At 41.7% G+C, this 17,537-nt stretch overlaps 1 protein-coding gene across 5 annotated transcripts in view; it reads right to left on the bottom strand.

The window, feature by feature from the left end:
* Positions 1 to 17,537, bottom strand: part of SLC6A6 (solute carrier family 6 member 6) — a 65,018-nt gene that overhangs the window by 41,874 nt on the left and 5,607 nt on the right. For 3 of the 5 annotated variants that reach the window (XM_044451557.1, XM_044451556.1, XM_044451560.1), the window contains 2 exons: positions 13,059 to 13,094; positions 7,567 to 7,632 (listed from right to left, as the gene is read on the bottom strand). The exons of 1 other annotated variant lie outside the window; for it this stretch is intronic. In XM_044451557.1, coding sequence (XP_044307492.1) covers positions 7,567 to 7,621 — 55 coding nt within the window. In that variant the 5' untranslated portion in view covers positions 7,622 to 7,632; positions 13,059 to 13,094. The remainder of the gene's footprint in view (positions 1 to 7,566; positions 7,633 to 13,058; positions 13,095 to 17,537) is intronic. One more of the 5 variants, XM_044451558.1, reaches the window with a different exon arrangement.

Raw genomic sequence — 17,537 nt, 5'->3', positions numbered from 1 at the left:
ACAGATTTCTTCTACTCAATAATGCCATCCTACATCATTAACTGTGCAAATGAATTGATATGCAGTCATGTGCACACAGAAAAGAACTCATATCCAGATAGTCAATACATTCAGAGTTGCACTGCACTGAGAGGAAGGATAACTTGAGGGCCAGGGGAAATCACAGTGGAAGCCCGTGTGATCCAAAGGATGGAATGTTATAACTTAAGGAAATACAATCCATAATTTTGGTCAAGGGCTTAACTGGAAGAATACCACAGCCTCATTCAGAATCTGACGCTTAGTTTTACAGTGACTTGAGCATGGCTGGGAGAAGATTTGAAATTTTAACTTTCAATTTCAATTAACAACTGTTTTATGTTATGTCCAAATCATAAACTGTAGTTTACTGAAGCAAACCAATGTCATAAATGAATGTTTGAAGGTGGTTTGTTCCAATAACTATTTGTCCAGTTTCAGCCATAACACTAAACTGTAATTGGTTAAAAAAAAAAACAAAAAGTTCTGATCTCCTGGGAGCGCAAGAAGTACATGAGACTGAGAGTCATTGTGCAATACTAAAACATAGTTTAAGGTTGAAGCTATTGTTTGCTTGACAATGTTTTAGGAAAAGATAACACACATAAGAACAAGGAAAGGAGAACTTTAAGAAATCTGCTGGCAATCTGCTATTCTTCCTAACTATTTTTGGGATCTAGAGCTTTAAACCAAGCACATAAATGTTAATTTCATACATATTAACAAATGTACTAAAGGACATGCTCTTTCCTGATATATCATAAACTGGTTTTTTTTTTATTTTGCTGCTCATAAAAAATCTGTTTGTTTTCTTACCTTGCTTATCTTAAAGCTCCTTTTTGCCAAATTGTCACTTGTAATTTCATAAGTCTTCTGCTTAATCGTTTTATTTTTCACCACGTACTGCTCTACAATGAGCAGATGATATTACAAAGTACAAGTGAATACAAAGTACAAAGTACACTCTTGAATTATATTGCTCCTGGAGAGCAAAGATGGCTCATGTCACCACTATTTCTCATGTATGCACAAGCACTGACTTCAGAGTTATGCTTGTTAGCTCTATGTATCCATGGAAGTGTTGATATAAAATGTCATACAACATGGGAACTAATCCAGTATCTGAGATTAGCTAGGATCTCTTAGATTCTTATACTCTATCGCCCCCTTCCTCAACCTGGTCCCCTTCTGATGTTTCGGTATACAATTCTCAGAATTCCTGACTATTAATCATGCTGGATTGTCTTTCTGGAAGTTGAAATCCAAAACATGGGCAGAACATGAGATCATGAAGGAGAGACAAAATTCACCAGGTAAATTGGTTCCGTCTTATGTAACATTTGAAGTAATAGCTATAATGCAAGAGAGTTTGGAAGATGTTTGCTGTCAGATGTTGCCCCAGTAACAGGCATCTCTTAATCTTGGCTTCTCTTTCCTGGCTCTCCAGAATCTAAAGAACAACACTCTGTAGGAAGTAAGACTTGCTCTGCTTCCATAAACTAAATGGTCAGGAAAGCAACGGTGGCAGGCATCCATGGAATACAGATGAGGGGATGGAAGCTGTTACATCCTGCTGTATGTACTGAGCAGTGGGAGAAATGGCACCGTTAAAGATCGTTTTTGTTCACAACAAACTAAATTCAGCTCTCAATACACACCCTGGGGCGTGTTAGCTAAAAGCCTAATGATTGACAATGATGCAGAAAGACTTACTGCTGTTTTTCCTTGATACACTACTGCTTTGATTAAATCATCACTTCAGATGTAGAAGTGCAAATTTTACTGTGCAATGCAAACTTAATTGTACCCGAGCAAGTGTAATTTATAGGGAACACTGTATGTGAACACACTGTCAACGGACACACCCTTTGCTCGGTATACTGTTCTCCTCTAGAGACTGCACTCCTGCAAATAAATCCACATGCAACTGTCTCTCAAATTATTTTAATAGCCCACCTGCTGAAGCATATGGATTTCTCCCTCACTGACTTAAATTGAGCAAAAGAACTTATAAAAAAACTTTATGAAGTATGGCAACCTGGTAACTTGGAAGGCAACAAAGGACAAGGCAAATGGCCACATGCACCCCTGGATATAAAGAAGACAAGCATTTACCAGCGCTCTGCATATATGATGCCAGGAGTTCACCTACGTGTCTTCTGTTTCTGTTTATTTAAATCTATTACCCCTACATCAGTGCAGGCCAAACTGATTTGTTCTTCAAGCACTTTCCCATCCATATCTTGAGCCAACTTTGCATGGCAATAATGCCATGCTACAACATTGCTCAGAATTATTTTGGTCTCACTGAGAAGGCCAGAGGAGAAATCTCCATGTCCCCTTCACTCCTATCTCTGAACTAATAAAAACAGAAAGAAATCAGAAGTAGGCCTAAAATGCTTTCAGCCCTAAACATGCACCTTGTTTTATTCTTAATGTACTAGATGAAGGTTACTCCAGACCAGGAGTGAAGGACTTGTGGTCTTCCAAATGTTTTGGCCTATGACTCTGAGCAGCCCTAGCTACAGTAGCCAATGGTAAGGGACAATGGGGATTACAGGCTAAAACATCTGGAGATCAATAAATTCCTCATCCCTGTTTTAGACACTAATTTCCTATTCTATCCAAGTCAAACCTAGATATCTACAACAGTGTCTCTGTGAAGAAAAGCCATCAGCACATTGGTGTAGAATGGGATTCTAGTGTGGCACGGATAGTAAGATCAGTCCTAAACAAGAAATATAACTGAAGCACAGTGGAAAAGTACACATGCTTTGCCTGGGCTCTATTGCTTGGCATTTCAGGAGGCAGTAAAGATCTCATATGGCCAGGAAGGCTATACGTGGAGAGAACATAATCTGAGACCCTGGAGAGTTGCTGTTAGTCAAAACAGACAACACTGGTCTGAGTCAGGGAATCCATCTTCATACACTCAACCGGGATCCATCACCTCACCTACCATTCACAGAAAAACAAGTCAGCAAGGAAAACTGTTTCTCTGTGTAAGTACCATTTAAGGCCAGGAGAGACAAAAGATGTAGCTTTAGCAAGATGTAAGTTACAATGTGAGTCTACAAGAGCTGAGCAGGGCTGCGAAGGACAGGACATGTTGGAAGGCATTCATTCATATGGCTACTATAAATTGCAGATGACGTGATGGAAGATCACGATCACCACAACAAGTTATAATGGCTACTACTACCCAAGCTTTAGCTAGCTTTAAATCACCAATAGGCAAAAGCAGCATTTGGGATGGCATGGGACCTGCAACTTCTCTGCTTGTCTTCCTTTCCCCTCAAGTTTCCTATCTCAGCAACCACTTCATTCCTGCTTGATAACAGCATAATGACTTCATACAGTCAGTCCAGAATGTTCTAGAACTGCTAGCATAGTGCATGAGAATATGGCTGCACTGCATATCTAGATGGTTTTGCTGCACCCTTGAGATTAAACCCTTTCCAAACAAAATCCTAGGAACTGCATTTCTGTACACACATTAGAGTCTCAAACAGTTAGCGCTTGTGAAACTTCACGTGGAGAAAGCCATGATACTCGCGGGAGAAGCCAGGAATGGCACTGGAATCAAGGTAGAGAAGTACTACTACAGGCCAGGAGAGACAAAAGATGAGTGTTAGGGAAGGCTAGGGAAGAGAGGCAAGTGTCAACAATGCCTCCGGAAAGGAAGAACAGCAGTAGCATAGATATACTGTCACTGGAAGGAAGTTAGCACCTATACAGCTGCAGATCTCCTGGACATCTCTTGCAAGGCAGCCACCTTGCTGAAGCTATGCAGGTCTGGATCTGGTCAATACTAGCAGAGGAGATCACCAAGGAACTCCATGATGTCATGGGGAAGCAAATGTAATAAATAAATAAATAAATAAATAAATAAATAAATCCCATGGTGGATACACTTTCAGGTATTTCATATGAATCACTGAATATCAGACAGGCAGCTGCAGTGAATTGGGTTCACATTGAATCCAGCAATATTTAACGCCATTTAAATGCATCATCCTAATCCTCGTCCAAAGACTATGTGGTTATAACTTTGTTTTTGAAAGAAGAGATTTGTCTTCAGCATGGTATTGCCAACAAACCCTTGACAGTAGGAAGAATAGGTTTGTGTGTGAGGGAGGAAGGGGTCTGGTTTTGACTGGAATCCTATTAATTGCACTTATTTACAGAAAGCAAGCATGCAACCCACTTTTGCATATCATGCTCTGTACATTATTGTATAAAAAGAGAACTTATCCTATGCTATCATCAAAACCCATAGAGGTTCATCCTAACAAAGGGAAGAAAATACTTCAGTATGTCATCTTGTCTATTAGCGCCACGTGATTTCAGGCAATAATTTTGACATCATTATTTGTATTTAGTTTGTGTTAATTGCACACAAGCATTTTGCACTCCAGATGCATGCAGAGCCATACAATTAACTCAAAGAGCATCCATATCAACCAGTCCTAACAAAAGTTACAGATACAAAGTATTAGTCATTTGGCCATCAGTACATATAGTTTGTATTTTGGATTCCTATTGTTTTACCTTGAGCAAAAATTAAATTTTGACCATGTGGAAAATGTTTACTCTTTAAAAAAGGAAAACCCTATAGGAAAATAAGCTACATTTGTCACAGCAATATCTTTTATAGAAACAAAGCACTAGAAAGAAAAGAAAAATTGAAAGGGCACATTATAAAAGTAAACCTGAATTTTTCAGTTTGTTTACAAGTCAAGGAAATAATGAATAGTGTATGTGGGTATATATGGTCATGGAAACAACAGTCCAAGTCACTACTGATTTTTCATATTTTGTTGTTGCTATTAAGGAGCCAAAGATGCTATTTAAAATTTTGAATTTTAAGAATCCTTATTTTAATAGTTTTAATCCTTTATTTTAATCTGACTCCAGTATAATTAACCCAGATCTAAAACAAATTAATCTTATTCAATAAGATATAATAACGAATTTGAAATAGATCCAGATTCTTTGATATTGGATCACATTAGATAAAACAGATTAGTGATGAGAATGATAAACATTAATGAAATTAAATGAAATAGGAAGCACGCTCTTTGTCATGTAATAAAATAATTACAGATCTCTGAAATTTCAAACACTAAAACAAAAAAGTGTATCATCTGCTTACAGTTTGTGAAAAAGTGGGCAAAAATCATTCCCTTTTAAGGGAGTTAAGTGCTATAAATACACCCATACAAATGTAGCAGTATGTTCTACTGTAACTTTAAAAGAAGTGTAGGTAATTTGTATGCAGGCAGTTATTTTGCTGGCTCTCATTTTTATCACATGTCTAATGTTATTTATTGTTTGTCCTCTATTTGTAATTTCCAGTCATTTTGATGAGGTGAGAACCTCAGCTTTCTGCTTTTGACATTAATGTACAAATCAGTTTCTGGGAAATGAGCAACGAAGAATTTAAAGGCAAGAAGAGATAGGGAAATTTCAAGAGCTGCATTTTTGGCTATTTTCCCCCTATTTCCACCTAATCTTTTGAAATTTTTTGAACGCAGGTTTCATTTGGACTGAAATGCAGAATACTAAAATAGTGTGATTCATTTCAAAATGATGAAATACCGCCTTTTAGGAAAAATATTAATGAATGTGACAATAAGACTGAGAACTGAGTCTCAAAAATTATATAGCAAGGTCAAATTATTCACCCTGCTCTTTTTTAGCAGTTTTGGGAGGATTTGGGTGTTCTCTCACACACACTTTCTCTCTTTTTAACCAAGTTTTGCTACTGCTTCAAAGGTATAAGGAGGCAAAGTTGCAATGAACAGCTTGTCAGGAATCTTCAGTCCCATGAATGCCTCAAATGAAACAATGCTGCAGCTGCACATCTACGAAGCAGCTGCTAAGGCATCAGCTCTGGCTTCACACAGCAGAGGACATGCTGAAAACAAAGTACACTGTATTAAAGGCAGTCCTTTCCAGGCTGCTGCAGCGTCTAACTGGGGATGGACGTTGCGGGTGTACCTTCCTGGTGGACAAGAGCTCCACCAGTGGGGAGGTGGAATGGGACACATAAGAAAGAGGTCTCCGGTACACCTCTGGATATGTCCATAGGCAAAATTTTTACCAGTGGCTGTAGGAGTTAGGCCCTGAAATGGAGTGTTTCAGGAGCAGGGTGGATGTGGCCTCTCTCACTGGGAAGGCCCCAGAATTGGGCCCTCCCACTATGGCAGCCTCCACCCACTGGACCTTGTGGAGGAGAGGGAGAGAAAAGAAGACTTGGATTCACGCAGGGAATGTAAGGGCACAAGTGAAAAAAGCATGAGAAGAGGTCAACTTTTATGACTCTTTGCAAACGCTTTGTCCCCTGCTGCCATTCTGTATGGAAGGCCCCCCCCCCCCCCAGCCCCCCGGAAGAAGCATCATCTCTGCTTAGCTTGAAAGAAAGGTGGAAATATACTTTTTCAACTTATAAAACAGTTGCACCTGCACCTGAAGCTAGGCTTTTGAAGTATGTGCTTCTTCTTGCCAAAGGATCCTGCTTCTGGAGCTATCCAAGACATATTCAAGATCACAATTTCTGTCCATTTCGTTCTGCTAAGCTAAATAGCAGCACGTTCCAAATGTCAATTGTGACCTCTACAAGGAGGGGAAATCCCCCTGGTTTGAACAAGCTCATTCCATCACATGCCTTCTGCTTATGTTATGCTATTCGAATGCAAAGACCCTCCATACACTTTCAAAAAACTCAAGAGGTAGGGTAGGTCACAGCACCTACAGGTGATTAAGCCCCATACCACCTCCGCAGTTAGTGGCTCTATGCCCATAACGACACACACACGGACGTGAGGGGAGCAGGCAGCATCCTGAGGCAAGGAAGATCCACAGTAGCATGGAGAAGCACGAAGTAAACTTGAGGAAGAGCTGTACCCCCTTGATCTGACAGTATGAATAGCTTCTTCCCATTCACCTTTTCTCTTTCAGTAATTTATGGTTTTTACTCTCTTCTGGTGTCCCTACACAGCAATCCATTATAGCAGATTAAGTTTCCAGAAAATAGAATAGAAGCAATTTGTTAAATTTAGCCAAGAAAGTCATGTACTCTTGGCAGGATTGTTTTTAAATATTGTGAGCAAATCCAAGGAAGCTGGCCATTCCTAAACTCCCCTCGAATCTATCAGAGTCTATCCATAAGTTTTTCTGGAATGTATCTGTTCTTTGTATCCCTGGACAGAAATTCTTACATTTATTAAGGACGGAATAAAAATGCTCCAAAACAGAATGGTAATAAAACTCTGAGAGCCAGCAATTCTGGATGTATTGATATGTTAGTGTGTCACAGAAGCATAGTGGATGGAGGATCAAGGTGCAACCTTTCCACCGACCAGGTGAGTACTGGCACTGCCAGCATAGCATGTTTTAAGAAAACAGAACGATATTTTAAACGCTTGCAGATAACATTCCTAGAATTCTGAATAACAAATGGGTAAACACAAATGAGGCATCAAGTTCCATGTACCGACATGCCTCCCCCCCACTGCACAAGCACCCCACCTTCGCTGCACTCACCAGTTGGAACTTCTGTCCCCTCCTCAATGTGGATGGGCAGTGCTGGTTCCTCCATAGGGTGAGGCGCTGATAGAAAGTAATGAATGATGGTAGTATTTGTCGGAAAATGATCACAGGAAGATGGTACCTTCTTAGCATCACAGTTACAAACGAGACTGGAGATGGCAATGAAAAATCTAGTTTTCTTCCCCCAAGGCGTTTTTACTAAAATATTCCTTATGTTTCACTATACTTGAAGATACAATACTGAGAACATCAATCTCTGAGATGGAAATAATCCATTTCCATTATTTTTGGGAAACAGGGCCACAACTGCTTTTAGAAACATTTCTGTTAAAGAGCTATACATTACTTCCTCAAAATTAACATTGCCAAAGAAGAGTTTGTTTTGTAAGGTAAAATCAGCATCATATAATAATAATCCTAAAAACTGAATAGCTTTCCAAAATAATGTACAAAACATGAAACATGTTAACATATTTGACAATACTCCCTGTTCAACTCTCTGGAGCTCCCTTCTTAAAATCTATATTCACAAATCAGAGTACTATGCTACCTACATTAATGGAATTATGAGCAGAGAGAAAATTTTACACCCAAAGTTTGCCATCCCAGGTTATAAGAATGCAGAAAAGATGTACCATTTTAGTTTCCATATGCTGTATGACTGTCTGCTGTCTGACACAGCAAGCAGTAAGGGCTCATATTGTATGTGCAGTATGGAGCCCAGAATTTATAAATATATAGAATAAACATGTGTGCAGTGGAGACCTTTCATTATTTTTGCATGCATTGGTTCTAGTTTTGTACTGTTTTGCTTTGCCCCACTCCCTTTTCCTACGTGTAGACAGTGCAAAGAATTTGCAGAGTTGTGGTGGTGGCGATGTGTTACCAGCATGTACATCCCAATAAACATCCAAATGCAACTGCTGCCCATATGCTTTGTATTGCTTTCATATACTCACTTCCATGTACACCCAATGCATATTCCAATGTATTTAATTATGGGAATTCAACTGAAAGCGATACAGGACAGACAAGCAGCGGTGCCCTCACTTAGTTGTATATCTGGATGCTTATGTATCTCCTTTGCAACTGGGCTCACCCAATCACAGATGCAAATAAGTCATAGTGATTTATTTCCTTCCCTCATATGCCTGTTGTGAGCCCACCTAGTTAGCATAATTGCTATCACAGGAAGCAGGTTGGTGTGATATCCAGACCCACTGAGTGCGGCTGGATGGAGTGTTTTGGAAACCCCCAAACCCATGGCTTGTTTCAGGGTGGTTTGCATACCACCCCATCCGCACACTCTCACTGGGTTCAGATATCACAACTACCTTCACTCAGCAAGAACAATTATGCATATCAGGCATGAGCAGGCAAAGACAATAAACCACCATGGCTTATTTTGCCTCCCTGATCATGCAAACCCACCCTCTCTCTGCCTTGCAGGTGAACAAGTACTTACAAGCGAAAGGCTGGACATTCCCCCAGACCCATCTCCCGCAGGCCATAATCCAATTGTAAGAAGAGGAAACTTTTGCTATTTTAGTTTAAATAGTCTGAGGATATGACTGGGCTCGAAAATAGTTGAAAATGCCATGAGGATATGACTGGGCTCTTGGCACCTCCAGGTTCCAAGAGCTCATGTCTGTGGGATGAGCTAGGGTGCCTTATCTCAAGGTAGCTGGGACAGTGACGATGCACATCCACAGCCTCCAGTCAAGTCTTTGAGGTCTGGAGAGGAGTGAGTGCGTGCTTAAAAGAAACAAAACAATTTTGTTCGGGGCCCTTCTGTAGGAATTAACTCCAAAGCTTGGTCAGCGTTGTCACCAAGCCACACAGAGCATACCCCCAGTCCAGCACAGGCATTGAGACCATTATAAAAATACATCTCACATAAGGCCATTCAGAAATTTGTCTCTTGATCCCAGCAGCCATGCGGACAGGCCATGCACTTTCTGAGGTGGTATATCAGAACACCCAGCGTGACCAACCACCTGAGGTCCCATGTTATCTTTCCACCTGCTTTCCTGCGGTCGCCTGCTCTTTTGGGGACAGTCTGCTCACAGAAGCTAGCCCTTGCCATGCAGGCAGCACAGAGAGGGTTTTACTGCTGCTAACCTGGACCAGAGGATACCCTCTCCTCCTGCACAAAGTGAGCCAGTTTCAGGATGGCTGGGGAGAAAGAATGGTTCTCCCCCATCTTTTCCATCCTCCAGGCTTCACACTCAGCAAAGAAACAAGAGCACTGGCCCATCCTTTAATGGCTCAGTGGCAATAGTGGCTCAGAGGGCAGTGCAAGGACAAAAGGGGAATGATTCTGCTAACACACCTATCCACCCATGATGCTGGAAGGGTGCACAGTCGGAGGGCTTTCAACTAGCTGCATTCTGGAATACTCCATCAGGGAACTGAGTGAGCCAACCAGGGTGGAAGCAGTGTGACGGTTTCCATCAGCCAGTGAAGGACAGCAGCTGCACTAGGAATCCCCTGACCCCTTCTCTTCCAACTGATGTACATGCCGTGATTGCTAGATAAGGGCAACACACTGGAAATGTGTTCCTATGTGTGTAGTGCACAGAGAAGTGCTGCTGGCTCCCCGAGTACAATCCTTGACAACTGCTATGGACCACAGATACTGAGCAAGGAACCACGGGTGGACAGAACGTCCTTTTCCCCTCATTCCTCTGCCTCGAGGCCCATTATCCAGCCTCTGGTCACTCACTCCCTTCACAGTGCTATTTGCCATCCAGGCTATCAGCTGTACCAGGCTACAACGACCTTAGATCAAGTGCTGGCAGGGAGAGGGTCAATTCGCACACTATCTCCATGAGGTCAATCAGTTGGAACCAGTGGGCCCCTATTCATGCTGCCAGCCAGAAGATGGCACATGCAAATGAACGGAGCACCACACTCACAGGAAATAGCACAAAAAGGGTGTGTGCGGTCCATTTCTTTAGTTTGGCTTAGTGAGCCAGGTTGTCTGGTTGGCCTGCAACAACCTTCCTCAACATGGTGTCCGCCATATGGGGCAGACTACAATTCCCTGCAACCTCCATGCAGGCTGGGGACTACAGGAGCTTTAGTCCAACACATCTGGAGGGGACCAGTTTGGGAAGAGTTGCCCTTGCCTGTGGTATGACTGACTGTATTTCTCAAGAGACAAGGGACTGCTATCTCCTCTACACACTGGGAGAGCTGGGAGGGGAATCCGTTGCAAAAGGAGAAATGTCTTTGGCACCTCCTCTCCCATCATAATGTTTTGCAGCTCCCTGCACAAATTGTCCTATTTTAAAAGGAGAATAGGGTTAAAAGAAAGGGAAATTTGCAAACAAATTTGCCTGTACAAATGGATGTACTGAGAAATAATTATGTGTAGAGGGTACACTGTACACACTCCTTTTCTTCTAAAAGTTCGGCTAATAGTTCAGCAAAGACACATGTTACCACATAGATTTTTGCTACATTTGAGCTAGTTATTAGAATTATAGTTAAATTTTAAAAATAGAAGTGCTTTATTTTACTAGACATTTGCCCAGTGCTACTGTCCCAGGGCTTTCCATCAAAGTTAGGCACAGTGTATGCCCAGAATGTGATGTAAAACAAACGCCATACCACAAAACAATGCCATAGTTTTCCTCTCCAAGCACATTGACATTTTCAAAGCAATATTTGTAACACTGTATTTTCAAAATATACTTAGAACTACATGAAGCTCTGTCTTTCTAGAATGTACACATTTATGAGCTTCCGAACACAAAGGCGATGGTCCACAAAACTGTGCAATTAGTTCAGTGTGCCTAAGGGCTCCTTGGCATCCATGACGCATGCTGAAAGCCTTTGGAATCTGAAGGGAAATTCAAAACCCCTCTACTGAGATGTGGCAATTATTGTTTAAAGGATGGGGAGGCCAGAACCCCCGTGGGTGCAGGATCACTTAAAGGTGCTCTTTCCTATCATCCAAAGCAAGCCAAGTCTAAGGGCAGTGCGTTAAAAAAACAACATCACTTTTTCCTCTGTTTCCCATTTCTTTTTCCTTCTGTGCTATTTTCTTTCAGCTGGTAAAAAAGCAGGGGCTGCCTTTTTTATTATTTTTGATCTGTGAGCTGCTCTGGGAGTTTTTCTGATTGAAGAGAGGGGTAAAAAAAGCTTTAATAGAGAAAGACTATTTAGCATAGCTTGGTGTTTCAGTTATAAAAAGTAAAATGCAAAGGCCACATGAACCACTGAGAGCTGCTGGAACTAGCTCTCTAGCACAACCTTGTGGTTGGACTCTTGCTAATCCGCTCAGGGTGAGGCACTGCTCCGTCGACATGAACAATCTGCCAGACCTTAAGCAGCACCGCAATGCCCTGCCACGACACATGCATCAGGAGACTGGCTCTTGCTTCTGCATTTGGGCTGGGCCTGGTGGCTGGTAAATATTTACACTTATCTTCAAGGCTGTTTACAAGCAGTGCAAGGGATCGCAGAAAGAGCCTGAAATATAAATACTACCTGAGGCCACAAACCTACATAAACATGCACACAACTCTGCAACTAGTGACTTGGATTATTTGTAGTAGAATCCAAGAAAAACAAAGCGAATTTTACCATAGGACTGGCAGCAGGGAAAACTACACGAAGCTCTTACACTGAGTTGTTCTATGGCTTTGGATGAACCACTTACATTGCAATTCAAAGCATGTTTACTCAGAAATAAGTCCCACCGAGGTCAGTAGGACTTACTTTCTTGCAAGAGTACTTAGGATTGCAGCCTTTCAGCACAAGCATCTGCACGTCTACTGAGGAATATGTCTCACTGAGTTTACTGGAGCTTACAGATGTAAGTGTACTTACAGACTACCGCCTTAATGGCTCTTCCACACCTTCTGTTTCTAAAATGGGGGCAACAGCACTTACCAATATGGTTGTATGAAGCTGATGCTCTATCAGCCTAGAGACTCAAGTCAGAAGTTGTTGTTACTGTTGTTGCTGCTATTGTCAGTTATGGCTAGACTGGGGCAAAGGGCTCTGTCTCAGTTTCAGTTCTGTAGAACAGCAAAGCAGGAACCCCACTTCACTTTCTTACCAAGAGCGAATGCAAGACAAAGCACTGATCCAGCAAGTGGTGATCTGTGCACATTTTCTGATCACAAATCACTGCAGACAAGGGCAAAGGGAAGTTGTTCCAAGAGGAAGTAGATAACCAGCAGCTCCAACTGCATGTGCAATTCTAGCCCTCATCCTAAATCTGCAAGTGCAGGATCAAGGCCTCTATGATGGCAAAAGCTAGAACAGCATATTCCCATAAGCATAATATCAACAACAACAAACAACAAATCACGGTAAATTGTTAAGTGCTCATTGCTGCATAACTGTAGCTTACATTCTGCAAGAAGTTTATTCTCTTTCTATGAGCAAATGGAAAACATTTGGATTCTGAGCATTTGGGTTGCACTGCTAATATTTTGCTATTTGCATTAACAAGCATAAGTAACACTTACATGAAGAAGAGTCTCTCCAGAATGGATTTTCTCTTCCTGTTTCAGAAAAAGAAAAAAAAAGTAAAATAAAATAAAATAAAACAAACAAAATAAAAAATAAAATAAAATGAACAAAATAAAATATGCTAATGGAGAAAAAATATAAACATAATCCTGCTAGAGAAAGAGAGGCCAGAAATGTTTTAACTCAAGATAACAGACTCCGTTATCAAGCAACAGTTTCCCTCCAATTTTCCATTTTCATCTGTAATGTAAAGTGTCACCTCTCAAAAATAAACAGATCACAAGGTAACATGTTTGAGTAAATAGCAAAGCACCAACATCATTTTACCTCTCTCTTGCCTCTGCTTCGTGATCACTGTCTAGATCATTGTCTAGGATCCGCATTATATACCTGCCCTTTTCTAGCACTGAAAAGTCGCAGGGAACTATAGCAAGGACTCTGAACTTTTCAAACTTGGCCATGAAAAGCTGGAAATCAGCTTAACAACATAGGAAGTGGCCTTATACCGGGTCACTTTGTCCATTTCGCGCAGTATTATCTATTCTGAGTGGCAGTGGTTCTTTAGAGCCTCAGACAGAAGTCCTTCACGTCACTTTGTGCCAGGTCCCTCTAAAGCTAGAGATGCCAGGCTCTGAACTTGAGACAAAAGTATGCGCCCTGGTACTGAAGCGTGGTTCTGTCTTTTAGCCCATGCTAAAGCCTCACTTAAACAAGACTGAGAAGTCATAGAATCTGGACTGCCAGGATGAGTGGATTAGTAGGTGAGACAGGAAGGATTTATATTGCTTGACCCATTAAGCTGCGATGGTGTCCTTACTGGGAGCAGGAAATGTCTGTAATGGTGCTTGACTTCCATGTTAGACCAGACTAAGCCAATGCTCCCTCTCCAGCAGCATATTATAGAAATGTTAGAAATGTAATAATAATAATAATAATAATAATAATAATAATAATAATAATAATAATATTCCACTGCTCTTCTGCAGGGTTGGGTCAGGGCTCCAAGTATGCGATGCTTGAGAAGAAGGCGGAAATTGAGGTCAAAGAGTGAGGACTAGTGTGTTTCCTGAGGCACCAGCTTTCTCTTAAGGCTTCTGTAGTCTGCCACTACACCATCACAGGTTCTGTTGTGGCCCTAAGTCCTTCCAACAGCCTCAAGTCTCATCTGCCGGCCTAAGTTCATTACCTATGGCACACTCTCATGCACGCCTGCATTGTAGCAGAAAACGCAGCACAGTGCTTTTGGTTTTCCTAGGTGTTGCATGGTTACCAAATCGGACCATACTGTCTGAGCAACCTGGGGTGTCTCCAGTGAGAACCTGCGCTGCACTGCAAGCGATGGGAACAAAACAGGCCAGAAGCAAGAGCCCGTTTCTGAAAATGAGCTTCCTAGGTAGCTTCTATTTGGATAAACATCACTATAGCACTTCCTGGGCAGGATGTTGTGGTAGTGGAGCTTGAGTAAGTCATTTCTGTAGTTCTCTGAGACAGAACTGCTAATTTCAATTGTGCGGTCTACCTGCTACATGTGAGCAAAAGTCTGGCTTGAATACATGCAGAATTGCTTTAAAATAGATTTGCACCAGCTTTGAACAAAGTCCAGTTCAACACTCCAGTTAAAAAATAGAGACTTTTGCTGTGCAAATCAGCCTAAAACTAAAATATTTTATACTGGCTGCTGCTAACTGCATGTGACACAAAAACACCCACTTCCTTTTTTGTCAGGAAAGGATATATATTTCTGAAAACGCATAGTTATTTTAAATACAGCTTCACCTGTTTAAATCCAGAATTGTTGAAATAAACTTGGTAGTGCATATAAAACTGATAATATTAACACAATGGTGTTTCATAAAAGAGCCAACTGAGCTTGGCTTCTTACTTTATGAATATTTAAAAACACTGGCACCAACCCTGTTGGCATTTTTCTTATCTTTCCGGAAGCTATTCCTCTTAAAATATTTTGAGCCCTAAGGTGTTGCATCTCTCTCTGAACGAACTCTGGATTGCTACGTATTACCCGCCTGCTATGATAAAACAATGGTGGTGAAGTTGATAAAACTAAATAACAGCAGTATTTTACATACATATATAATGCTGTAATACAAATAGTTCGTGCTATTCCCTCTTGCTTACTAAGCTATCTTGACCTATCTTTTTTGGAGAATTAGAGGCCTAAACTCCCACTATTCAAGAGCCAGCTGTGCCTAAACTTGCATAGGTTTGCACCCTAAGATGTGTAGACTATGAATTCTACACCAGAGAAGAATCCCCTGAGCAACATACAAGAGAGCAAAAACGATGGGAGGCAATCTGCATGCAGTCTTGCTGACCAGTGGTGAACGTACAACCGTTGTTTCTACTGAAATCAACAAGCCAACACTGTCCCATAACTAAATCCACTCAAAAAGTCAGTTTCCAAACCCCTATTTTATTCAAAGGTTCACTAAAGGATACAACTTAGCATAGTTGTCATTGTTTTTCAAATGTATCTGTTTCTCCAAAATGTTATTTAACATAGTTATTTGGTATCTATGTGTGCTACACCAGTTTAAAGCAAGTAAAAGAATCAACATGGTTTCCATAGCAAATCAGGGAAGCTTCATTACCCTGAACACTTTGCCACTTGCAAGGAGCAATCAATAGGTTACGCTCCCTTTGATATATTCTGCTAAAGAAAGTGGCACATCTGTGCACTGAGCCAACCTTTAATACTTTCACTCCAAGGGAAGTGGCCACCTGTGTATCTGCTTCACACGTTACACATTGGCTAATGAATGGCTAACATCATACATGTTGGATAAATCCTATTCAATTCCCTATCCCTGGTGCAGAAGTCTCTGTAAAAATACTAGGAATTAGCCCTCAGCACCAGCAGATGTTGGTGGACTCTGCCTGAACCATTAGAGAAGGTCCTGTTTACAGTAGGGAAAGGGCACACATCCAGCACTTCTGCAAACAAACGGGGGCTTTTGTTCTTAAGCAAGCAGCCTCTGTGAAGCGGGTTTACATTCGTGGCATCTACAAAACCAAGGGACAATTCCTGGATTGAGACATACAAGTTGGATACAGGAAGCTAAGTCCAGATAAAGCCAGGTGTGTGTGATTGGGCTTAAATTTGCCAAAAGGCCACATCTTCAGTCACTGTTGGGAGAGACTGGTCCACCATGCTTGAGCCTGCAGCAGAGCTGGAACACTCTGAAAGTACGAGGGAAATGACCAGAGCTTAAATGCATGCATAGATGGTGCTGCTGCTAATTGCTGTTATTTGAACTGTAATCAAATATACACTATGGGTACTGCTGGAGACTTGCATATGGCCTTAAGGTTCATCTGAAGCATAATCAGCAGGAAAGAAGCTGGTTAGCAAGGCCCTTTTGTACAGCCCAGTAGCTCTTGCTAGAACATCCCCCCCCCCCCCCCCCCCCCACTATTCCACAAGCAGCTTTCATGTCCACTGCCGGTGCAGTCAGTGGCTAAAGTGTTGGGTTTTGGGATTTGACACAGGTTCAAATCACTGCTGACATGATGCCTAGAAGTCTTAGCCTTACCTGCGCCAGTGATGGAGAAGATAAATAGATGGCATAAGAACTGCTAGTGTTGTGCAGAATTATGCAGAAATTCTAGTCAAGATGTTTTCAGTGATATTTGAAAATGTCATCATACATGCATGTTGGCTAAAGAAGCAGACAGGTGTGCTACCCAGAGTCAAGCCCTACCATTAGGCAGGATGAGGTGATCACCTCGATGATGGGAGGTGGCACCAAGGTGCTACAGGCGGGAGCTGTGTATTGTACAGCTGTTCCCCTAAGCTGTGGGAAAGGATGCTGTCCCATTGCCAGTGTCGAAGAAAGCATGAACTATTAGTCCAGTTACCCTTTTTTCACAGAATGGGAAAGGACGGCATCTCCTTTGTCTAGGGGAGCCAGATGTCTTGGAACAACACTGGCTTTTCCTTTCCAGCTCTTACAAGAACAAGTATTAGCAAAGATATAAAGATGATCACCACACCACCCCAAGAATAGAAAAAGCCTGAGTGCCTGGGTTCTCACAGAGCAACTGAGGATAGTGAACCGAAAGCCTTTTACAGTCCTGATAACACTCAGCGGGGCGAGAGTCAAGAAAAGAGGGCCAGATGCAGAGTGAATGTGAACTGTGAGGGCTTCTGGTGAAGCCATTACGTCTCTGATCACTTCGAAGTGTTCTGATGCTCTCTGCTTCTGCTCTGCCTAAAATTTAGTCTAAAGGCTGGGAATGTTATGTGAAAAAGCTGTTTATAGAAATATGAGATAACAAAGCCGAGTGGGCAAGTCCAGGCTATCTTCCATTCCCAGTTGATTTCACCCTCCCTCTTCCGGCTCGTTGGAGCTGGGATCTGTCTCTGCCCACAGCCTCATCTTCACCTTACCTCATGCCCCCTGCCTCCTCCTTTCCTTCTTTCCGCTTGTCTCAATGTAAGACAAAAAGAATGCCTT

The sequence above is a fragment of the Varanus komodoensis genome, unplaced genomic scaffold (genome assembly GCF_004798865.1).
Source record: "Varanus komodoensis strain SLA01 unplaced genomic scaffold, ASM479886v1 scaffold6_2, whole genome shotgun sequence".
Lineage (NCBI taxonomy): Eukaryota > Metazoa > Chordata > Lepidosauria > Squamata > Varanidae > Varanus > Varanus komodoensis.
The sequence above is the reverse complement of the archived record's forward strand: the minus strand, read 5'-3'. Positions and strand labels throughout refer to the sequence as shown.